The following is a 25,664-nucleotide window of genomic DNA, read 5'->3' as shown; positions in this document are numbered from 1 at the left end:
GCAGAAAAAAATAATAATTAAATGTTGTAATTTATTATTCAACATTAATTTGGCAATCCAAAATAATCCCTTACTATAAAGGTTCTTAATTTTAATATATTTTGTACAAGTTATACATTATTATATTTTAAATTAATGATCATTAAAATAAAAGTTCAATTTAACTGTGTAAATAAAAAAAGATAGATTTATAAAGATGGCAGAGTATATAGGTTTATTACATTATCAGGGATATCTTTGTTAATTTTTCCTTTTCTTTAGCATCCCTTTTTTAATTAAAAATTCGATTGAGAGTCTCTTAAACTTATATTTATCATTCAATACAAAATTTTATTTAGCTCTCTATAGAAGAAATGTAAAACTTTAGTCTTTAAATCAAAATAAATAACTTTTATCTACGTCGTAGTTCTATTTGTAAGCACTTAATTTATTATTTATTTATTGATGAAGATATTCCCATATGCTATAAATATTCGAGTATCGAATAGTGTTTACTTTGAAATGTTGTGAATTGTATTAGTATATATGTATATATAAATAATTTTTAATAATAAATATAACTTGAATGTTTTCAGATGGTCATATGGTATACTTTTGTGGGAAATTATCACTTTGGGTGGAAATCCATACCCGGGTGTGCCATCAAACAAATTTTTAAAATTGCTCATGTCTGGCTATAGGATGGAATGCCCACAAAATTGTAGTAGTGAATTGTGAGTACATATATATTATTATATAATAGTTAATTGTGTTTTTTAAAAAAATATTTTCAGTAAATAGAGTGAGTTAATAAAGCATGACAATCGTTTCGTATTTCAACCAATTACACTTGTAAATGTTTGTTTCCGATAAAAGTAGGTAAATTGCTCCACTTAATGAATAAATTAGCTTTGCCTTAACAGTTATTTTCAGTCAAATCGATCAACGAATAGCTACTAAATAGAGCTATACAAAACATTTAATTTTTTTTTATTATTGACAAATATTTTTAATTACATACTTACCACTAATTCTGATTTATCAGATGCGATAGAAATTGATATAATAAATACCTTTCAGGTATTAGTCACCGACATGTATTGAGCTCTCCTGTTGGTTATATACAATCGAAATATAAAAAAAATAAAAGAGAATATAAAACTAACGATTAGCTAGCTGATCCTTGCAAATGCAATATGCTTGACTAAATGCTTAGATACAAACATTGGTTACCTAAACATATTTTGAAATAAGAACCGCTCTTGATTATTTCTGCGATACCTAAGGAAATTGTTTCATTTAGAGAAAATCCATCTTTCGAGTATCCTTCGTACTTATAAGTATAATTTTTCAACAAACCAGGATATAATTAACTTTAAAGTTCAATTACTATTAACATCCACATTCTATGCTCTGTCTCTATTATCATTACCCATGACATGTTTGCCTCAAATTTCCAACTTCAAACTAAGACTTTATTTTGTGCCCAAACTTTTATAAATTCAACTGAGCGCAAATATACTATGATTAATTAAGTTTCTCCGGATTTTACAGCGCAACTTCATTAGTGCGTTATATTCTTTGAGGGTAACTCGTAACTGCCTAGACCACTTCTCGTAATTAAAATCTTGGTAGATCAATAAGATATTATACATTATTTTTAATTGTTAAGCGTTATGATTTTTTTTTATATTGATAATTTTATTTTTATTTTTTTATTACAAATTATTTCAATTGAGTTTTTCAATTGGTTATTATGCACTTTTACAAAAAGTTTTAATCAACATTTTTGTATGCTGCTAAATAGTCCCTTTTTGTTTGCCAGCATTATTTTTTATAAAGCAATATTCGTTTCAGAATCTTAATGCAATTAGTAAACTGCATTCTTATCGAATATGACGTTATCTTAAAGCGAACTCTTTTTATCGTCTCCTATTTGTATTAAATGTAAAGTGCGTAATTGTCACTTTATGCCATATATGCATAGTATATATTATATATTTATTAAGATCGTTCCCATGGGGAGACTGTTTTAGTAGGTGGTTCGTTATTCGAACGCTTTTATTTACGAATACGTAAAGTACCAATGCAATTATTGGTGCTGGCTATTTTATATATCCGACTATAGTACTTTATTTTTTTTTAGATATAGCCTGATGATGGGATGCTGGCAGAGTCGTCCGAAAGATAGACCGACGTTTACTGACATAAAGCAAAAGATAGATTGGCTATTAGATGGCATATGTTCGCATAAATATTTAACTTTGGACATAATAGATTATTCGGAACTAAGCGATCTGAAACAACTGTCCCGCAAAAATCGTTCAAAGTATGTACTATATTATAATGAAAAAAAAAAGTTTCATATTGAGTAATAAGCCTCTTTTTGGTGTTCATGGTAAAATATTATTAAAATTACAAGCTAAGGAACAATTCTAAATTAATACGATTTGCACGAAAAAGTGATTCGAGATTTATTAATTAATATTTGAGACTCTTTGACGTCAATATGAATTTAGTATAAATTTTAGGAGTAATGTAGTTAAAAGTGAACTGTAAATGTTCAAGAAGAGTTTTTTTACTTAAATTAAATTATATTTATTATTAGAGAGCTCGATTTTTTTATATGTATTGCAAAACCCCAGCTTTTAAAACATATTTTAAAGGAAAGATTATTTGGAATTGTATACTCATTTTTAATAATAATTTATTTTAAATATATATTATATATATAATAATTTATATGAAAAAATAAACATGATATTATAAATTGATCAATGTCATTGCTTCAAATATATTTTTTTTAAAAGCAATATTAATATTAATATAACAGCAATAAATCAGTGCCATATTTTACATTAGAACTAAGATTATTTATTGTGTTTTAGATATAATTCCAACGGAAGCAATATAGAGAAGAGTACGAGTTATGAAAGATATGTGCGACCGATTTCGTTGAATCGTCGAAAACTTGACAACTCTGGAAAACTTTTGAATCAATATGGAAATCAACCAGTGACAAAGATTGACGTTAACGACCAAGTCGAAAATCGAGAATTAATCATTTCCTCTTACAGCCTCACTAATCGCTATGTAAAAGATGAGCTTATTAACGAAAGTAATCTAACGTTATCGAATTGCAATAACGTTTCAGTCAACAATTATTGCCCGATGCCAAAATCTAAAAGCGATTCGAGAATCGTTGATTATTGATTATCTTATATAATTATTAATTAGGTATAACTGTCCAAAAAATTAAGAATTGTCTTGATTAATATTCACCCGAATATCACTGACAATAAAATTATAATATTAATTAAACTTTATGGAAATCCAAGATACTTTTGCATCTAAATCGTGTATTTCTTGTGATAAAATTATATGTTGTATAAATCCTAATTTTAATTTTATTTAATATTATTTTTACAACTTTTAGTAAATATAATGATATGAATGTGTACTTAATTTTTAATATTACCAAATACAAAATATATGAAGTACTGGAACTAATGCATGTCTTAAATTATATACGAATGGTATCGTAATGGGCACATAAAAATATACATACATATGTGCGATTTATTATATAATATTACATTTAATATATTATATTATCGATTTATTATGATATATTAAGCAATACAAAACATTGTCCCATACATATGTCCGAATTAATATATGTCCAATTTAGTATATGAGATTTTTAAATCACTAGATAAATCATATGCGAGAGGTATCGCGTATATGCGTAAAAAATATACATATGTTTTATAGTATACGATCAATTTAATGTGTTGAGAATTTTTTAAAGTAAAAATATTATGCTATTCAAAAAAATACATTTATTAAAAATCGATAAGCATTTCCCCTATTAATACTATTTATTTATTCTTATCAAAAACACGATTGGTAATTTCTGATAAATTCAAATTCAACATATCATATTTTTGGCATTCCACAGTTCCATTTTTAATACTCAGCTGTTGTTCTTCTTATCGATTTTTTCCTTCTATGACTAACTAACTGATAAAATTTATATTTTAATATATGGTCCTGATTAAAATATAGTCATAATACTGATCTAGTCATGATTGTATTTACTTAACTTAAAAATATCCTTGTGTAGTTGCATTTTTATGAATATTTTTGACTAGTCAATTTTAATGTGTGTTTTGCCAAATATTAATTATATAAATTTCTCCGGAATTTAGATCTAAAAAATTTAAAAGTCACATAAATTTTAATTATTCATGTGGAGTGTGTTGTTATTTATATTAATGATATAAATGTTTTTAATAATTATTAATATTTTAAGATAAAAAAGACTGATTCCTTGTTATATTTGTAATTCGATTTACCTTTTACATTAATAAACATTTTTTGACCAAAATAAAGTTTTTATAAAGTATTTTTTTCTCATGTATTTTCGAACATTATGTTCATATACTTGATACAATTATAATTATTAAAGAAAATATACAGAAGTTTATCCCCTGATACTAGCAAAGATATGAAGTATTTTCTTATTAAATATATTTATTTTTAATAAAATATATTTATATAAAAATAACTAATAGTTATGAAAAATAAAAGAAATGTAAAAGAGGCTTTGACTTGATTTGGATAAATTAATATGTTCACCAGCAAGTGATATTATAAAAGTAAATACACTGGAAAGCACGTTTGATATAAAATATTTTGCTAAATAAAGAGAGTAAAAACATGAGAAAGAACCATTCAACTTAACGAAACACTTAAATTGTATATAATAGTATTAAATATATACTATATGTAATTTAAGATTTCTGTGTATTTTCGACTAAATGTGATTCATGGATGTGTAATTGTTATTATATATTTGTCATTTAATAAAATAAAAATTCTACAAGCATGTCGTGATGTTTATAATTGAAAAAATCTCTACTGGTTACCATTCTCACTAAAAGGTAATATTTTATTGCAGGTTTACAAGTCATAAATAAAGATATATAGTATTTATTATATTTAAGGTTTTTTTTGTATGGGGTCCAACCAGCTGTACCGTTAACTATGAGGTCATTCAATCGAACATTTCAAATATTATGAAAAGGTTCAACTCAACAGACAGAAAGCATTATAATGAAAAATAATACTCAATACTACAATTGCGAAATAATGAAAGATTTCACGGAACCACCTGTTAATACATCCATTCCGTTAACCACTCATAGGCACCAGAAAAATATTTTTGTGCGTAAAGGATATACAATCCGTCTTACCACCGTAAAAATCGCTATTGTCGTCTTAAATTAATAATTTTAAAAAGTTTTACTTAAAGGCGTGAACATATTTCGTTAATAATCAAGCTATACATTTGACCCATCAACATCCGCATCTGTGATTTAACAAATCTGTCGTCTCAAATAAAGAGTAAAAAATCAAACGGCAGACGATCGAACGATTCGAGACGAGAGGGTCAGAGACGATTTGGGATGAGAGACGGTCAGAGACGAGCTCTAACAGTCAGACGGCATCCGAGGCAATTTGAGAGAGATCTGCATCTACACGAGAGACACTAGATAACTCTAGATAATCAGTTCAAATATTAATCTGAATGATCTTATTTTATCTTAATTAAATATCGCAGCTTATTTGTCTGTTCGTCAAGAAATTTTAGGGTTTTTCTGAAAGGCTAAAAATTCCATTTAATAATAAAACGCGTATTATATGACCACGCAGTGAGTAATTATGGGTTTTTCATTTGCAAACACAGTAATATTTTATTGATACTAGGAAGATAAACGTATCACAGTTTTTTTTAAAAAAATATTGAAAAAAATGACTGACTACATAATAAGCTATAATATTATGGGGGCCAATATAGATTTGTTATGGCCAAAACTGGTCGGCGCAGAAATAGCGGTGTTGTGACGGCTCGCTCTCTTCCGGCAAGCTTGTAAGGGTTCGGACGCGTGCCGTCGCGCGTCCGCCCCATTCTAACCATGTAAACACCGTTAACCGTTAAATAAATATTACTGCAGCGGCTCAATCTGTGTCTCATTGCCACCCGCCATCATCACAGCCCGCTTCACTGTTGACGCCGACGTGATCCTGAGCACAGATATGGAGTCAGACGAAAAATGGCAGACACAGACGCCGCTGCAGTACAAAAAGCCGAGCCGCTGCAAACCCACTTGCTGCCACCCCGCCGGAGCTTCCCTGGATCCGGACTCGAGCTGGCGGACCACCAAGACGATGGGCCTGCGCCTCCGACCATGAGCCGCCATCGTCAGCCGCCGCCGCCGCCGACCACGTGACCCAGGAAGCATCCGGCGCCGCCACGCGCCTCCAGCGAGAAGCCACCGAAGTGCTGCCGTAGACCAGGCTCGAGTGGACCACGCGTGACCCGTCACGCACCCGTAGGGCTACGCCCCCGCGACTCCGAGCTCGAACCGCATGTTTGGGGCCCGTCACGCGCGCGCCCTGTGTAGCTGCACCGACGCACCACAGGGCCCCGAAAGGTGCTCCCGGACATGCCCGTTCTTCTCGCGCCCCCTGGAGCCCTACGCGCCGCCCGGGTCTACGCGTGTTCCACTCGGCTTGGAGCGAAGCACGCCGCGCGTCACTGGAGGCCGCGCCGCCACACCATGCGTCACGACTTTGCTACTTTTGCGCCGCCAGCATTTAATTCAACAGCAGCGCCAAGGCCCCCATACCTCCCCCTGGTTATAGTTCGCAATTGTAAATTGCTAGGGCCGGAGCCGTATGGGGGCCAATATAGATTTGTTATGGCCAAAACTGGTCGGCGCAGAAATAGCGGTGTTGTGACGGCTCGCTCTCTTCCGGCAAGCTTGTAAGGGTTCGGACGCGTGCCGTCGCGCGTCCGCCCCATTCTAACCATGTAAACACCGTTAACCGTTAAATAAATATTACTGCAGCGGCTCAATCTGTGTCTCATTGCCACCCGCCATCATCACAGCCCGCTTCAATATTTACTTGTTATTTTGAAAACCATTTTACTTGTTCTAGAGTATTGTAGGGATACAATTTGGGTTAGCTGCTCTCCTTTATCTTTATTAATGACAAATATGTGGCCACTATGATTGAATTGAAAAATAAATAAATGAGTGATGTATGTATTAAAAAAAATGAAGCACACGTTACAAATATAAATGTATTGAACTATTATATAATTATATAATTTTCTTAAAATAACTTTTTTAACTCTCAAAGTAAGACCAAAGAGAACTGACGCAAGCAAGACTCAAGCAAGCTTTCAAGGAGTCATGTTTTTTGTAAAAATTGTGAGAAATACATTTCGTAGATATTTGTAAGAAATACATTTATAGAAATTAGTTTTGGGAAAACTTGTTAAGTTATTTTTGAATGAATAAATACAGTAAAGATAAAAAAATAATAAGTGTACCAAAAATAACAGTTAAAGGTCATTAATTTAAGTAGCGTGTTTGGTTAGTAGTTATTAATTTAATTTTTATTACATTTTTAATTACTCTTTTTTTAAATATAAATTAAATCGTTAGTTGGGAGCTTTATTATACGCAATAAAAGCAAATTTTATATTTATAAATAAAATGATTACTATTTCAAGGGGAAGAAATGTACTCGTGTAATTTTAATTAAGCTCATGGCCAAGACGCGCTGCGCTACGGCCAAAATTAGATGACAGATCAGCGTCGGTTTCTATACTCCTTGACGCTTGGCTAAGCCATACGTCAAAATGAATCCTATGGTACATTGTCAGCTATGGATGGGAAGCGTGAGTATATTTAATTTGCAACGTAATAAACAAAATGCACGATCGATAACGCCAGAATAAAATCCACGTGTTTCATATTTAATAATTAACGAAATTAGGTTATGTTTATCCAAACGGTCACCAAGGTCTAAATGACGCATACTTTTGTTTGATTTGTTACGTGAAAATATAACATAAAAAGCGATTGGTTAGAGATTGTTTTATAAAGATCATCATTCCAGAGAAAAAATTATGACGTCTTTCTAAAGTTTGGTGTTAGCATCAGGGTGTTTATATTAGACACATAGCCCTACTATCTGTTACACATTCGTCTTATAAGAATATTTTACTTGAGCTTGTACTCATTTCGCGTTCTTTGAGTGACGTTCTCACTGACAAATCTTATTTGCTAGAGAAGCTTTTTAACTGATTTATCTCGAAAACCGAGTTATTTTTAAGTTTATTACAAAATTAAGTATTTTATAGTTTACAAGAGGAAATTAAAAATATAAAGTAAGACTAATAATTATAACAAAATAAGATAAACGGAGGGAAAATAATCAAAACTTTTTACGGGATAAATAAATAAATTATTTTAAAATTATTATGCCGGAAGCTACTGAGAATTTAAATGGATGTCTCTAAAGTAAGACGTGCTTAGGCATTTTATGTTTGTTACAAAAGGCACAGTTATGCGTCCTTTAAGATTGCAGTGCCTGATGTAAAACTAAAGAGTTATGGCCATCTGGATGTACATTTAAAGAGTGGAGGTTTCCGAAAGGCATTAAACCCTCTCAGGAAGGGTGTGACGGATCCCCATTCGATTTATTATCGGAACCTAAGGGAAGTGAACTCCAAGACCGTTGACTTCCTGTTCGCTATCTGTGCTTAAGAACATGACAATCGATACACTGTGTTCAGAAGAGAAAAATCCATCATCTTGGGCGATTTTAATTTATCTACGAATTTAATAAGTAATATTTTATGTGTCAATAATAATTTTGGTGACAAATTAGATTTAATTTATACAAATATAAATAATTTACATTAGTGCCAGAAGATAATTATCACCCGTGCTAATGATAAAGTTGAATTTATCATTAGCACGGGTGATAATTATTAAATAAAAATAGCATAATCACGAATGAGGTGTAGATGGTGAAAATTGTGTAGATTTTCATTTATTACTTTTAGGTATGAACTGGAAATGAAGTGCTTGACGTGACATATCCTAGATGGTTTTCTCCTGATATCATTGCATTGTTAAAAAGAAAACACGCCTTCCATAAGTTATGGAAGAGATTGGGACATCCGTCTGCTCTCGAGGAATGTTTGATAATTTCCTGTAATCGCAATTATTACAAAAGTTGCCAAAAACAAATAATTATTGACCCCAAAGTGTTTTGGAAATTCATTAACACTAAACGTGCTACTCAGTCGACGCCGAAAGTGATGAACTTCAACGATAAAACATCGGACGGCTTATAAAATGTTGCAAAAATTTATTTTTCGCCTTCTGCTCAGTCGCATCCTTCTTCTTGTTCTTGGTCTTCAGTACTGACCATCAAAGAAAATGAGCACTCAGATCTTAAATACGGCTTTAATAAATTGAAGACTGGGTATTCTTCTGGACCTGATTTGTTTCCTGATTTCATTTTGCAGGGTTGCGAAGTCAGTTTCTTTGCTCCTCTAAATTGTATTTTTGATCTATTTCTCATGACATCATCATTTCCTGATCTATGGATATGCCTGACATATGTGACAAATTGTGTATAAAGAACTATAGACCAGTCGCAGTGTTGTCAGCTGCTGCTAAATTGTTTGAAATAATTATTCATAGATATGTCTCTAATCACTTTTGGCAAGTTTTGTTGGCCCAACAGCATAGGTTTCGTCCCGCCCATTCCACTGTTACTAACCTTCTATTTTTCATCAAAACGGTGACAAAGTTTCTCAATGCGGTAATTCATGTAGACGTTGTATATACAGATTTTGAGAAGGCCTTCGACAAGGTTTGTCATGGATTATTATTAAAAATATTGTCGAACCTCGGTTGCTCGGATGATTTAATTTGGTTATTCTCGAGTTGTGCTACACACATTGCTTACTTCACTGCTATGGGCTATGTGGCACATAGTCTTGAAATAAATATTAATCCTTTGAGTGATATCGCCGCATATGTATGGTGGTTGATCTTTCATTTTTTTGAGGTACCCCCAGATAATAAATAATAAATATTATATTTATATAATAATATTAAATTTGATTAAATGTAAATGATTTCTATAGAAAATAATACTAATAAATAAAAGAGTACGAAGTTAATGAACATAAGAAAAAATATTTTATATTAAATTTATAAAAAGTATTGAGAGCCTCTAAATTGATATATAAAAAAATCATAAAAGCCGAATAATATATAAAAAAATTATAAAATAAATTAACGAAATTTAGTAATAGAAAAGTGTTCTCTCAGTCAAACATTTTTATATACCCTTTGTGTTCTATTATTCGGCATTGGCAATGGTTAGAGGTGGTCAGCCATAAATAATGAGTTTTTCTCACTTGCCTCAATGATCAAGAACTGCTTTGTTTTATCTGTATTGGTTGGCATGATAATGGGCATTGCAATGGGTTGATCGCTGTTTGTGTTACTTTAGTTTGCATAGACTGTCTTGTCTATAATAAGGCTTTATGGAAGCCGTCTAAATCAAATTTAATAAATAGCTCTTTTGTTGAAATTGTTGCTGATATTTAAATTGAATGATAAATCTAATTTCTTCGCATTCATAGTCACTTGTGAAAGAACTTAGAATGCTATAATTGTAATAAAACGATAAATATAAATCAACCTTTGTACATACTCAAACTTTTGTGAAAGTAATTATTATATTGTGTGAATATTTTTTTTACAGAAACATCCTTTTCTGCCACTAAAAATAAAAAATATACATATATCCACATCATTTTTAAATACAAATACATTTTTAATCGCATTATATTTTTCCAAAGTTATCTACAATAAATTCAATTCTTATCTATTATTTACTGTCACCTTTGTTTTGATAGGACCTTGCATATGGAAATTATAATATCTTACTAATTTATACCTAACAAATTAGATACATAACATCTCTGATAATTTAATTAATCATTAAAATAAATTACACCTCACCATTAGAGTAAAATATTTTAAATTCAATTCTTATAAAATTTTTATGAGTTTTGAGAAGACATTAGCAGATACAATGCATGTAAATTACTACCAAGCATTAAACACCGCCTAAAATATTGGTCACTTTTCGAATGACATTAACAATGGTTTATATATTCTTCTTTGTTTATTTTCAGTTGGAGCCGAACATGACAGAGAGCTTCATAATGGCGGCATTCCAAAAGATGGGGGAGCACCCTCAGAATGTGAAATTGATGAGAAACAAGTTCACCGGAGAGCCGGCCGGATATTGCTTTGTCCACTTCAACACTGACGAAGAGGCCATCGATGCCATGCATAAGTTAAACGGAAAGCCGATTCCCGGCACGAATCCCGTCATTCGATTTAGGCTGAACAATGCCAGTAGAGAAAGTAAGACGAATGCTCAGAATGAACGGGAGTATTCGCTGTGGGTGGGAGATCTGAGTTCAGATGTCGACGACTATACGTTATATAGGACGTTCTCTCAACGCTATTCTTCGATAAAGACAGCTAAAGGTAGTTGAATGATTGATATTGAAATAGTAAAATATAATACCACGATATCACCTCAAATTTGGTTATAGATGATTATGTTATTTATTTTATTTAATACATTTTCAGTGATTTTGGATAACGCCGGGTTCAGCAAAGGATACGGTTTTGTTCGTTTTGGCAGTGAAGAGGAGCAAAAGAATGCGTTATGGGCTATGAACGGTTATCAGGGCTTAGGATCGAAAATTCTGAAAATCTGCAACGCAGTACCAAAACCAAAAACTACCACAGCAACTCCGACGCCTACGCAGACGCAGCAAAGTTATACATCGGCGGTAATATTATAATTTAAAATAAACTATTTTTTAAAACATGGCACATACTTAAATTAATTAAATAATATTTGAAGTAAATAAAAACATACAACAATAAGTCTGCGATCCTTTGTTAATCAATCAGTGAGGGACCATAAGAGCAAAGATTAGTTTTGTATATTTTTGGGTGCTTCACTAATATAGTCAATACTGTATGCCCTTAAATATTCATAAGCAATAATTATTTTTTCAGGATTACAGTCAACAGTACTATGACCCGTCGACTTACTGGCAGAACTATTCCCAAGCTTGGACCGGCTATTACGGTAGCGACCAAATGAACACCGCCGTTGACACTAGTGCTCAAATGGCGACTGCGTCGTACGATACCATGGTACATGTTCCCGTAAATGTTGAAGATGATTATGCATTGGTTGGTCAGTGCTGAACATTCTTCTGTATAAGTATAACGAGCGCTGTTCCGATTTATGATCTTCTCTACTAATCTCTTTTTTTCGTATACGCTTGCAGAACACAAGGTATCATTAGACACGGACCAAATGAACAAAGACACGATTGACCAAGACAAAAACATGTGGGATGCGATGGAGAGCTCGCGCTGGTTAATAAACGAAGTCATAGAGTCGTGTTGAAGCGAATTTGTGATATTTTCCTTTATTAAATTATTGCAATTAAAAACTTCCAATATATTGTATGAAGTATGTATGTTTAAATGTTCTTTTGTTTTGCTTTTTATATTATAAAATAATAAATATGTATAAGTAAGGAATATTTTCATTTATTATGGATGCTTTGATCGTAATATTGGGTGACGACTGTCGTTGTGACTTATTTATTGTTATGACAAAGGCAATAAAAATTAAAACTTGTGTATTACATTTGCAGATTTTTAACTCTTTGACCGTAGATGACACCTATAGAAGTCTTCAAGAAAATCGTCAGTATGCATTGGGTACCTAAATGTGTCATGAACCTTTGAGCCTTGTAGTTTTTTTTGTATAATTTAAGGTTGAAAAACATTAATTTATTGAAATAATATTTAAATTACTTATGGCATAAATAGGTGCTCCCCCACATTTAGCAAATTTCAAAATAGCGCGCAAAAATATCAGCCGCGGTGAAAGGGTTAATGAGACATGCAAGCAGAAGGATAAACTGGGAATAACAAAATGTAGATGAGAGCCAGCTAGTAGCATTGGGTGGCCGTGCCGAATTACGAAGAGTAAGTAAATCCAAAAGATTGTACGTAGCAGGCGGTTGGGGTCAATGTAGAGTAGTAGTAGTTCTCACATTGGTGGATTAGTAAGAGTGGCGAGTCTCTCTGGTCTCTGGTTCCTCGTGGTCTTGATTAGAGGATAAACAAAACAATAAAAAAAGTTCAGTGCTGTAAAATTTGTCTGAGAGTGAATACAAACGCAATTAAAACAGTGGTTCATTGTTCTTTTTCTATGATAACATAAGAAAGGTAAAAAAAATATTTGATTCGTAATTATCTATTATATTTTGGAATTAACTTATAAATAATACTTCTAGTTAACGTTCCCTCTAAGCTAAACAAAAATTTTACTATTTTAATATTCTAAATTAAATTTAAAAATAGCATGAACTGTAAATATTGACAATGCTGACTCATTCATATTTGGTTATTCGCATAAAAGGTGTTGAGACTCGGTAGTAGGGTATCTAAATCTGGGATCCCAGACGATTTTTGATAGCTAACAATCTCAGGATTAGAAAATGTAATCTCGAAACTTTGGGGATTGACTATTTTATCAACAATATTCGAATTGGCTTGTATAAAAAATTGTAACGTTCGGTGCATGTGTACATGTGCTCACAAATAATAAATAAAATAGGGATATACTCCATTATTAAGTTGGCATCACTGCATTACTCGCACACACTCGTTCGTAATTATGTATCGCTTATGTAATATCAATTATGTATCACTCATAGAATTCATCTAGCTGTTTCTGAAGTTCTTTACAAAATGATTACAATTCAATCTTCGGAATCATACTCGGAAGAAGATGATCAATGTGAATTCACCGATGGATATGAACAAGGGAAAGAATTTTCAATAATTAATTGTGAATCTGAAAAACACTGCTTCGGAGATGTAAATAGAGTGAGAAAATTCGTGATATTATTTAAAGGATCAACTTAGAATGATGCTGTTTTAGAAAAAAACGTTAAAAAGGAATATGGAAAAGAACTTTCACTTATGTATATTAGACTGTAAAACCACGTGGAATAGTCTTTATAATATGCTGGAGTGATTTTTTTTTTTAAAAACAAGTATCCAAAGCGCTAATAGACTTGAGCAATTTATTGGTATGTTTTGTGGCGACTGTCGACCACCATGAATAGTAACGCACAAAAAAATGGCAATTGTCTCATTGTTAATGCCCGTAACCAAGAATGTTCACCATTAACAATGAGACAAACATCATGGCACAAGAGGGATTTCTTTTGACCACACAACACGGGTCGTTAAGAGAATCCCTTTTGTGACTAAACGGTGCGGATGCAATTAATCATCACAACAGCAAACCCTTTCCGTAGAATTCGAAAGTCGGAGCAAGCAAAAACTCGCTTCCAAATATGCAACATCCGATTTCTCGAATTCTACGAAGCGACTCCAGCGATTGGCTAGGAGATCGACGCACAAGCGTGATTGGCCAGCAAGGGTGCATCCCCTAGAAGAATATAAGCCCGGACTCCGACGAGGAGACGGCAGTTGATCCGAGTTGATCCGCAGTGGACACAAGACCTTGGCAGAGAGCCCAAGGACAATCCACGAGAGACGCTGAGGCACGAGACAGAGACCAGAAGCCAGAGAGCGGAATCAGCGGCAAACGACGATTAGCAGCCTTCCTGAGGAACCAGCTACGCGCCCCCACCTGACACTCCTGACACCTGTCGCATGCAGCTTGAGCCATCCTGAGCATCATCAGCTGCACGAACTCCGACATCACGAGAAACGTCACGCCGTATTCGTCCATTAACAAACTTGTAAATATAAAATAATAAACAGTCTAATAGGATTCGACCAGGAGTCTCATTGGCCGCGAGGTCAACCACCCCTAGGGTTATGCACCCTAAAGTTTAATGAAAATGATAGAAAGAAAATTGCAGAAATTATAGAAGTCTTGAAACCTCCAAAATTAGCCGTCGAAGCACTTTGCCGACGTGATTCCAACTTGTGCTTAGCCGGCATAATTCTTAAATTTTCAGGCAATTGGCCGAGCTTAAATCTGCATTAAGCTCAGATAGGTTAATTGCTCTAAAAAATCATATAGAAAAACGAAGGCGAATTTAAGGATATGATTACATATTTAATAAATCCCAAATCGTTTGATGAGATTACTATTGATATAACTTTTCCTATAATAACTCGTAAAACTCTAAGGCAGTCAATTATAAAATAAATGGAAAGGTTAACTGTAGGCCATGAAAAAAGATCAGAAGAGCCACTTGAAGCACAGTCGTCTCACCCACAATCCTCATCAGTTGAACAAATGACGATAAAAGAGCAATTACATGAAGCATTAACAAAGAGCTTGATGACATGTGAACCGAAAATTGAAAATGACACTAACTCTGTAATAAGAAAAAAAACGATCCTATTTGAAAATGGCGTTTCACATCGAACTGGTATATAAATATCTCATGAGATATTTCTATTTTGTTGGAGGTGTGAGCTTTTTCAGCAGCAGGCTGCCTGGACACCAAACTTAGATCTAGACTTACTGAAGACACTCGATGTTTTAATATTATTCAAAATAATATTTTAATTGCTTATTGTATTATTTTAATAATACCTGTATTTGTTTTATTTGAAGTATACCTCTTTTTAAAATACATTTATAATGCAAGATTATTTACTGTATTTAATTTATATCTATGAATCTAGAGATAAATTTAATACAGTAAATAATCGACTTTACAGATAAATTGTAGACTATGATTATACGTATACTATATAATAAAAAATAAATGTCTCATATAAAATAAATTGTATTGCTCATTTTTTAACAATTTTATTTATATATTTAATTTGAATTTAAAAAAATATCAGTTTCCAGGGTCGTAAATTTTGCTCCAGGATTGGATTCCTTACTCATGACCCTCTTCCAGCAGCTGTCACATTGTGTAGTTGTAGTTGATTCGTTAGGATGGACACCTACCATTTTATTTTTTTTCTACAATATAAGGTTTATTACTCCAACATCTGTTAATAATCATACTTTAAGTGCTAATCTAATTGTATTTCATTTAATACTATTTAATAGGGGAAAATGAGAGCCTAATAACAGGTATAAATTTATACTCTAAGCCAGTGGTCTTCAACCTGGTGGTCCGCGAACAGGCGCTAGTCCGCAAGAAATTATAAAAAATTAGAAATTATATCGAATTATATCTTTTGCAAAAAAGCAGCAGCGGATGTCTCACTAACAAAAGATTGTAATTTTGTAGCTTTAGATTAAATAAATAATATTCTATTTTGGGTTGACGCCGGTCCGCGAAATATTTTTCCAATTTTCGCCGGGCCGCGAATGTAAAAAGGTTGAAGAGCACTGCTCTAAACAAAACTATTTCATTGTGTGCATGATTTCATATTGAAATGTGCTATTATATGAAAGATATGTGTATTTAAATAAATATTTTGTTCTGTAAAATGAATTGTTTGTGCATTTATGTAAGGTAAATCTTCATAAAAAAATTATCTCATTCTCTTTTCAATGCTGACGTCAAATCTGACAATTCTCGCTAAAGTAGCAAAAGCAGATATATAGGATTTTGCCAACTAAGGATTAGTGGAGGTATAAACTGTATAAAAATAAAATAAAAACCAATAAATATTAGATACATGTTTGCATAATAAAAAACTTGTTACATAATGTTATGTTTTATACTTATTATAAATTAAATATATTTCTTTCTTTCAATGTAAGAATAAATTTTTATGTAAAAACTAAATTATGAGTATTTCGCTCGAATATATAAAAAAAACACGCTTTCTTTTTTGCTAATAAAAAGACTACTCGTAACTAAAATAAAGAAACGAGCAATTGTAAGATCTTGTCATTTTATGGCTACATAATGAAAAATATTTTTTTAAATCATGTTAATAATAATAAAACAATATTACACATAATGAAAAAAAATGAAACATCACAAAAACTTTTTAGTCATGACTAAAAAATCGCATTTTTGGGTCTTTATTTTATTCTCTTAAATGAACACAGTTCGGTACTCTCGCAATACAAATATAATATATTCAATTTCAACATTTAAAAAATATAAATATATCGTTTCCCTAATTCATATTTTTTAAAATAAAAAAGATATACAAATAATACTCGAAATAAAAATATTATTTATTTATATTTTAGAAGCTTAATACATATCTATATGTACTTATATCCATGTAGATAAAATATTTTTCAATTAAAGTTATAATAAAATAAAGAAAGTAATTCCACGGGGTTTATACTGGTGGACGATTTATAGTTACAGCATAAAGTTTTATCCATAATAAAGCGCTTTTGAATATTATAAAAGCAATAATATTTTATAACTGGCACAATATCACATAGACGAGGAGTGAATTGGCGACAATAAATTGCTGACGTTCTTATCGTGATGCACCGGTATGTATTTTTGCCCTGGTTTTAAAATATTCATCTCCTTCGCTATAGACATCAACATCTTGAACTCCAAATTGATAGGTGTCATCTCAGAGTTTTCACTTTTATTCGCTATGTAAGCTTGTAAGGTGTTGAAACCAGGTTTACTCGGCACTTGGTTAACGAGGATTATCATCGATCCGGGTTCGACGTCAGCAACTCCTTCGCTCGGCAGAGGAGTTTCAACTCTTTTAGGTCGAATTTCACTGGAATTGGTGGATCTTGAAATGCTACTTCTGCTAGTAATAACTGGGGGATTTTTAGTTGATTTCACTTCAATGGCAGATTTGTTTTTTCTAGGTTTTTTTTCTGGAGGTTCCATACCGAGAGTTTTTAATGATATATCTTAAAATACATAAATTATTATATTGAAACACTATTTATTATTTTATTAAATTTTTTTAACATACTTGTTTTAATATATTTTTTCTTCTGCTTAGGTTCAGTTTGGACTTTTGGTTGCATTTTTTTTATAACTGATCTTTGCTCCATTGCTTTCTGATCGTTACTGAGCTGCTGCTCCAATTCTGTGATGTCAAAATTTAAAGGATTCAGCAACGCCTTGTTCACCAATTTGAGATTGTGTTTTTCTTCTCTTTTGAACTAAAATCAAAACAATGTTTAAAAATCATTTATATTTGTGAAATATATAATAAAACCAAAATGCAATACCTTGACTTTTAGGTCTTTCCTTGTTCGGCCGGGGAACAATGAAAGCATTAATGCAAAATCTGTTCCAATTGTATTGAGTGCTTTGTAAAATCTAAGTGTCTCACAATGGGACCAGTCTTTGGAGCGAGAAGCTCGACGGTAGATTCCACCACTACCAGGACCCAATCCGCTTTCGTACACCACCGATAGTTTTGATAGTTCTGTACGACTTTTTACCGCATCTGTTGTTTCAATCACCTATAAAATAAATTCATATTGCATAGTAATCAATCGATAACACTGTATAAAGATAAGATAACTCAATTAACTTGTTAGACAAACAGTATATAGTCTTACATGATCAATACTGCTAGCTTAAGTAAAGATTATTTTGGCAAATTTTGCGATGAGAATTACTACCACAACTTTAATATTACCTTGATTTAATACCTAATGGTTAAAAACTATACGGATAGATTAAAAAATCTACAGGGCAAACAATTTCAATCACTAAGCAAAGTAAAGAAAGTGATAAATGTAGTGAAGTAGATAGACATTACTCTACAAAAGTTTTTCGAGAAAGGGTCTAAAATATTTTTTTTCTAGTAAATAAAAATGTATACCTTTTGAAGAATATTGATTTTAAAGATATAGCAATAAATCAGAAGATTTCAGTATGAATTCTAGAAATTTGTAAAAATTTCATATAGTATTTTTGTTATGGTTGTTTAAATAATTTTATTTAGAGCTATATGCAATATTTTTCTCTCATTACATCTTGCTACAATGATTCATTAAAATATAAATTTATATATTAGATTCTACATAATTGTCCAGAAAAACTCTGAACACTAGATAGAACAAAGGTGCTTTACGAATAAATCTAGAAAGATTCATAGTATTTCATTAAATGACGTGCATTTTTCTGGCCAAATTCCCTCAAACGACATCCTTGTTTAGAATCCACTCAAAAGCAATAAAATCGCGCCGTCGCTCGGAAACGCTCGGTTATTTAGAGTTCATATTTAGACTTTTTATAATAATATTATGACTTACAATAAGTAAGAATCTGTGGCGACTGTCGACCACCATGAATAGTAACGCACAAAAAAATGGCAATTGTCTCATTGTTAATGCCCGTAACCAAGAATGTTCACCATTAACAATGAGACAAACATCATGGCACAAGAGGGATTTCTTTTGACCACACAACACGGGTCGTTAAGAAAATCCCTTTTGTGACTAAACGGTGCGGATGCAATTAATCATCACAACAGCAAACCCTTTCCGTAGAATTCGAAAGTCGGAGCAAGCAAAAACTCGCTTCCAAATATGCAACATCCGATTTCTCGAATTCTACGAAGCGACTCCAGCGATTGGCTAGTAGATCGACGCACAAGCCTGATTGGCCAGCAAGGGTGCATCCCCTAAAAGAATATAAGCCCGGACTCCGACGAGGAGACGGCAGTTGATCCGAGTTGATCCGCAGTGGACACTAGACCTTGGTAGAGGGCCCAAGGACAATCCACGAGGTAGTCAAGCGAGAGTCGAGACGCTGAGGCACGAGACGCCAGAGAGCGGAATCAGCGGCAAACGACGACCAGCAGCCTTCCTGAGGAACCAGCTACGCGCCCCCACCTGACACTCCTGACACCTGTCGCATGCAGCTTGAGCCATCCTGAGCATCATCAACTGCACGAACTCCGACATCACGAGAAACGTCACGCCATATTCGTCCATTAACAAACTTGTAAATATAAAATAATAAACAGTCTAATAGGATTCGACCAGGAGTCTCATTGGACGCGAGGTCAACCACCCCTAGGGTTACGCTCCCTAAAAATCGAATGAAGCATATCTAAACCGAATTTTGATCAATAGGAAAATGCAAAAAACAATTATCTCTTCTCAGAAGAGAAAAATCCACATCAAAAGCAATAAAATCGTGTTAACGTCGTCGCAATGAGAACGCTTACCGAGCATTCCCACTGCGACGGCGCCGACACGATTTTATTACTTTTGATGTGAATTTTTGACTTCTGAGAAGGGATATTTGTTTTTTGCATTAAATCTGTGTACGCAGCAATTTTTATTTGTTGATCACATCCGAAAATTGCCATTTATTTTCATAAAGTCGCCGCCAAAAAGTTTATTTTACCAATCTTTATTTTACATTTAATTGTTCATTTTGTATAGGCGTCAACTAGTTAAAAATGTTATAAAAATAATCAAAATACCAACACTAGATATTTTGATTTGACTTTTTTATTAAAAAAAATTGTGTCCGGAAAGTTTCTGTGCTCAAAATTCGTGTCGTGATTGATCCTGTCCGGGAAAATCCGAGCATCAGTAAAAATATATAACTACTGGTGAAAATGTATTCTGATATAATTCACTTAAGTGTCATATTTAAAAAAATAATTTCGGGATAGATTCGACTGTTTTTCTTAGATTTTCTTTGAGGGAAAATCTGAGAATTACTAGTTTAGAATCAGGGACGTCATTGCAACTTTTTCCAGGGAACAGAGAGGACAAAAGTTTTCAAAAAAGTTGGACAAAAGTTTTTTTTAATATTTAAATTTCATCATATATTTATTATTTCATTAAATAACATGTATTTTCTTGGCCAAATTTAAGGGGGAGCAAATGCCCCCACCTGCCCCTGCAAATGACGTCCATGCCCGACGCAAACAATAATTGCGTTACTCACTAAAACCGTACAAAAAGCATTACATTATATTAGGAAGTGACCACAATGGATTTGTTAATAAAGTGACACCCAGAAGACGTATTTATGCTTCATTATAGGGGAAACATTAGAAAAGTTTAAAAATATGCCCTATTTGGTCTAAATAAGCCTTTCCCTATTTGTCCAAGCATTTGTGGAAAAATATATTATGTTAAAGCCACATCAGCTATGCCACAGGTTCAAAGTTCACAACCAAAAACACAAGGGCTTTCATATTCTTACATTAATTAATACCATAATGAAATATAAGTTGCATTGCAATTATAACAATTTATATTACCAAGCTTTGTTCATCGATGACAATCTCTCCGTTTGGTCCAAGTTTCACTTGCGGTACAGGTATAGCACTGGCGTCGCTAGTATTCAAGCTTACATCATTTGTTTCTTGAGGCTTAGATTCTTTTACTATATCAACAATTTGTTTTTCTTCTTTCTTGGCTGTCTTCGTCGATTTCCTAAAAATATCAACAAGTAAATTAACCCTTTGAACCGTTTCGCTCTACATGTATATGGTCGATCTTTCACTGTTTTGAGGTACCCCAGATAGTTATATATGTATTTACATATGTAACTAAAAAAACAATAAATAAAAAACAATATATTTAAATACTTTTTTAAGTTTCATTTAATGTAAATGATTTCTATGGAAAATAATACCAATAAATTAAAGAGTGCGAAATAAATTAATGTAACAAAAAATATTTTATAAAAAAAAATTTAGAGCTCCATAAAAGTCGAATAATATATAAAAAAATATGTAAAATAAATGAAAGAAATTGAATTATAGAAAAGTGTTGAAATAAATTATTAAAACATACTAGTAAAATAAATCAAAGCAGTAAAACGTTGAAAATTGCTGATTTTTTTCTATAATTTACTATAAATGCAATAAAAAAAATATAAATAATTATGGAAAAATACGTAAAATTTACTCACTACTCAAAGAGTTAAATAATATTGATAAAATGATAATAACATTCACAAATTATACATACATTGCATTGTTAGGCGGATTATAATAAATAAGATCACTCATTGTGAGTGGATTTTGAGGCTCTCTGTTCATTATGCGTCTTCTGATCGTAGATCTTTTCGTATTTTCAGTACTTGTGTTAAGTCTATAATATAGAATCAGTTTAGTATACATAAAAAATAGTGTATATACCCCAAGGCAAGAACGTGTTAACTGAAATAGATAAAATATATAGAACCAACAAGCAAATAATAAGTTATTTGGCTAGCAGTAAAAATTAGATTGCTGTTTTTCGGTATGAGGTTTTGAATACATGTTTTATATATTTATTTAATATTAGAAAAATGGCTCTCGATAACAAGAAAGTACTGTTAATTACATTTTATTTACGGTAGTCAAATATAGTATTTAAGATGAGAATGATTTAGGTTATGTCTTATTGTGTGAGAAAAAAACGACTAGAACATTTGAAGTTACGTTATGTATGCCCTTATAACAATATTTTTAACAATAACAGAAGACATTACAGTATGATTTAGTTGTAGGGTTGAAATAAATTACAGTTTTCTTGTCGAAAATAGATTGGAAAATATATAAAATAACATATCAATATTTTTGTTATTGCCTTGGGAGTCTTTGGTTATTAGGTAATTGTATACTTTTTGGGTCGTGGTGTTACAATGACACTTGCATCGATTCCAAGGGAACATATTGAATCATTACGATTTCTATTTGCGTTGGATATAACAGAATTTGGAGTCGAAGGTATATTTATGTTTATCACTGAACTTCTTAGCTCATCGGATCTGTTTTTAGTTCGATTTAAATCATCATCCAATTCGTTATCCTAAAACATATTTATTTTGAGATTAATGCATTGCAAAACATATTTAATATGGTAGTCTATAAATATAATCACATGTATGCTGTTCCTTCTTGGACTGAACAGAGGCGCTGGTCTCAATTTAAAGCGATTCTTCGAGGGCGATGGAGATGGTAATGGTATAATCGGATCAAAATTACACTCAGTGCTCAACGGAGACGGACTGCTTGAAACAGAATCGTTTCCAACGCTCTTTTTAGCATCTCTATCAATCGGTTTGATCAGAGGAGTGATACCGTAAATCGTACTTTTCTCGGCATTTACAATACAAGGCGAACTAGACGTTTCATGATGATTGATATCTACAACGGGTTGTAGTGAAGGCGATTTTGAACATTCAGTTATTAGTTCAGTGCTATTTTTGTACGAAACGGGCGAGTTGACTTTAATCGGCGAATTAAGCTTCGTAATTGGTTCTACCTTTCTCTTTTTAGAAGGAATATTAATCATAGGTTTCATAGTTCTTCGCCTGAACGTAGTTTTTACTTCTGCTGTCGTCTCTATACATTTTTTATTCGGATCCAGTTCGGAATCCGCTTCTATAGTATTACTTGGTAAAGTTTCATTTGCATCATTTATTACCTTATTCGCAATCGTATTATTTTGAACTTCTTTTGTATTATTAACAGTCGTTTCTTGTTCAGATACATTTTCTTGAACAGCCGGAGGGTTTGCTTGTATTTCTACTTTTTCCAAAGATTTAGCTTTCAGCGGACTCTTTTCTACTACAACTGGCTTCTTTCTGACTGGTATTGCAGCCACAGACTTGATACGCGCTCTTCTCGTTGACATTTTTATTGATTATTGTGTCACATTCACAACAAATTTAGTCTATCAGCAAACGAAAAAAAATTGAAGGTTAGAATATCTATAAAAAAATAATATATATGATTTAAATAGTTTAAAATTTGATAGAATCTGCAATTTTACCGTAAAATAAGGTTAAACACACGATATGTATTTAAATATTGACAATTTGACACTTCACGTGTTAGTGTGTCGTATAGGTTTGGCCATAACAAACATTTTAATGATCATTACGTTTTTTTTATTATAGGTATAAGTTTTATGTAGCATATTAAAAAATAGTTTAAGGGATTTGTATTATATAAAATATATATCACTTTAAAAACTGTATTCTTAAAATATTTCCCTATTATTTATAAATAATATAGTGTGATTAAAACTGTTGAGAGATTCAAATATTTTCTATCGAGCGCAGAACGACATCACGTTATACCTTTTTGTCATTGTTTATGCACATATACAAACGCATTACCTACTCAAATTCGATGATGTCATGTACGCGCGGTTTCTCAAACGTTCGCAGTAAAAAAATTCTAAATACCATTTTATTAGTTTATGCATTTAATACAGCTCTGTGACAAATAAAACATGATACACGAGTAATTTTATTACCAAAACGGACGAGGACGTACCGTCCAATATTGCGAGTACTACTGGTGGAATCATTTGAAGGCGAAGATAGAAGAATAGGAAGTTAATTTTCGCATAGTTTTTTCTTTAGCTTAATATAAACTTCAATATGAGGATAGAAAAAGGGCATAATGTAAATATTTGTTTAAAAACTATCTTAGAAATTTTAAATGAAGAAGACAAGATTATGAGAGAGGCGTTTAAAGTTTTTTATTTTATATAATTTGTTTTGATGTTATTAAGACTAAAGACAAAAAAAACTTTTTTATTTATATATTTAATATAATATAAGTATTATATGTTAAACATACACAGATCGTTCGTAACAGATTAGGAGTTTATAGTTGTGATTCTCTGTTTGATTCTTGACTGTCTTGTTGCTGGTTATTGATCATGGAGCTCTGGGGACGGTCCTCTTTATATCCGTCTTTTACGACTTCGATTAAACAATAATATCCTGTGACATTATATGATCTGATTATTTCTGCCACTGACTCAAGTTTAAATTGTTGGTTTTCTACACATGTTAACGTATGATGGCTTCACTTTCAGTCAAGTTTAATGATGAATTCGTCTGATTATTTGTAATTCAAATATCCAACATATTAAAACTAGACGATTATAAAAACATAATGAAATAAAACAGCATAAGTATTCTCAATTTGCCTTTTTTATTATACATTTATTATAATTAATTATTAGAAATTTTAATACATCATCACAGTTAAAATTAAAATCTATAACATTATAGGTATGTACATTGAACATTAATTAAAATATTCAAAACTATTTAATACTTACTGAATTCAATATGGTATATTTTATATATATTTAATATATATTATATACACCTGTAAGCATGTACATACGTATATACATGCATATAATATATATGTTATCTAAATATAAATGTCTATTATTCGCATAGAATTTCATACAGTAGTGTAAGTTTATCTTTACATTGTTTCAATATATTTTCATTGCTATTTTATTTATTTACATAACTTGTGAACATAACAATTTTGTATATTTAAATCAAACTAAATTGAAATATTAATACATTAAAAAAAATATTGGTAAACCATAAAAATCTCAGTATTTTATATATATGTATTATGTATATATTAAGCATATATGTATGTATTTACAATGATTCTTTTTAAACATTTTTTAATATAGTAAACATTCATGATAAATTTGTCTGTGACAACAGTAATGGACATCTTATTTTTTTATATATTTTTTTAACAAGGCCTTTTCTTTTTATAAAAGTATAAAAAATCTATTCGTTTAATTTATATACACAAATATTTTATTATATCAATATGTATGTACATACTGTTGTACACTCGTAAAGTATAAACGAATAAATGCTCATATAAAATGAAATTATTAATAACATTTATAAATATAATAAGGAACGAATCAACGTGGAAAGATTAGTTAGTAAAATTGAAAATAATACACAGTAATAAGAATGAGATATTAGATACACGTTTCACATATTAATAATTCATCATGTTCAAAACCCTGTTAGTAAT

General features: G+C 31.7%; 3 protein-coding genes across 6 annotated transcripts in view; 2 read left to right on the top strand and 1 right to left on the bottom strand.

Annotated features, from left to right (window-relative positions):
• Positions 1-4,862, top strand: part of tor (tyrosine protein kinase receptor torso) — a 44,232-nt gene extending 39,370 nt beyond the window's left edge. Inside the window, exons 14-16 of the mRNA XM_088190217.1 lie at positions 576-713; positions 2,126-2,308; positions 2,868-4,862. Coding sequence (XP_088046343.1) covers positions 576-713; positions 2,126-2,308; positions 2,868-3,192 — 646 coding nt within the window. The 3' untranslated portion in view covers positions 3,193-4,862. The remainder of the gene's footprint in view (positions 1-575; positions 714-2,125; positions 2,309-2,867) is intronic.
• A 2,741-nt stretch (positions 4,863-7,603) lies between these two features.
• Secp43 (tRNA Selenocysteine associated protein) lies at positions 7,604-12,499 on the top strand. Of its 3 annotated transcripts, none has more exons than XM_088189221.1 (5): positions 7,604-7,735; positions 11,066-11,426; positions 11,532-11,737; positions 11,970-12,110; positions 12,248-12,499. In XM_088189221.1, the coding sequence occupies exons 1-5, from the start codon at positions 7,697-7,699 to the stop codon at positions 12,263-12,265; spliced, it is 765 nt and encodes a 254-aa protein (XP_088045347.1). In that variant the 5' UTR covers positions 7,604-7,696; the 3' UTR covers positions 12,266-12,499. The 3 variants fall into 3 exon arrangements, with proteins under 3 accessions (XP_088045347.1, XP_088045346.1, XP_088045345.1); XM_088189220.1 differs by having other exon boundaries at positions 11,970-12,149; XM_088189219.1 differs by having other exon boundaries at positions 11,970-12,153.
• Positions 12,500-17,100: 4,601 nt separating this feature from the next.
• On the bottom strand, positions 17,101-23,722 carry LOC148232890 (uncharacterized). 2 transcript variants are annotated; one of them, XM_088190012.1, is made up of 8 exons: positions 23,617-23,722; positions 22,723-23,554; positions 22,463-22,650; positions 21,826-21,948; positions 21,111-21,285; positions 18,103-18,339; positions 17,841-18,033; positions 17,101-17,775 (listed from the first exon to the last, which is right to left on the bottom strand). In XM_088190012.1, exons 2-8 carry the CDS (start codon positions 23,476-23,478, stop codon positions 17,333-17,335), a joined length of 2,115 nt encoding a protein of 704 aa, XP_088046138.1. In that variant the 5' UTR covers positions 23,479-23,554; positions 23,617-23,722; the 3' UTR covers positions 17,101-17,332. The 2 variants fall into 2 exon arrangements, with proteins under 2 accessions (XP_088046138.1, XP_088046139.1); XM_088190013.1 differs by having other exon boundaries at positions 22,723-23,517; positions 23,617-23,706.
• Positions 23,723-25,664: the final 1,942 nt, after the last annotated feature.

Source organism: Plectrocnemia conspersa, unplaced genomic scaffold (assembly GCF_051122295.1).
Source record: "Plectrocnemia conspersa isolate PC_06_02 unplaced genomic scaffold, ASM5112229v1 ptg000008l, whole genome shotgun sequence".
Taxonomy (NCBI): domain Eukaryota; kingdom Metazoa; phylum Arthropoda; class Insecta; order Trichoptera; family Polycentropodidae; genus Plectrocnemia; species Plectrocnemia conspersa.
The sequence above is the reverse complement of the archived record's forward strand: the minus strand, read 5'-3'. Positions and strand labels throughout refer to the sequence as shown.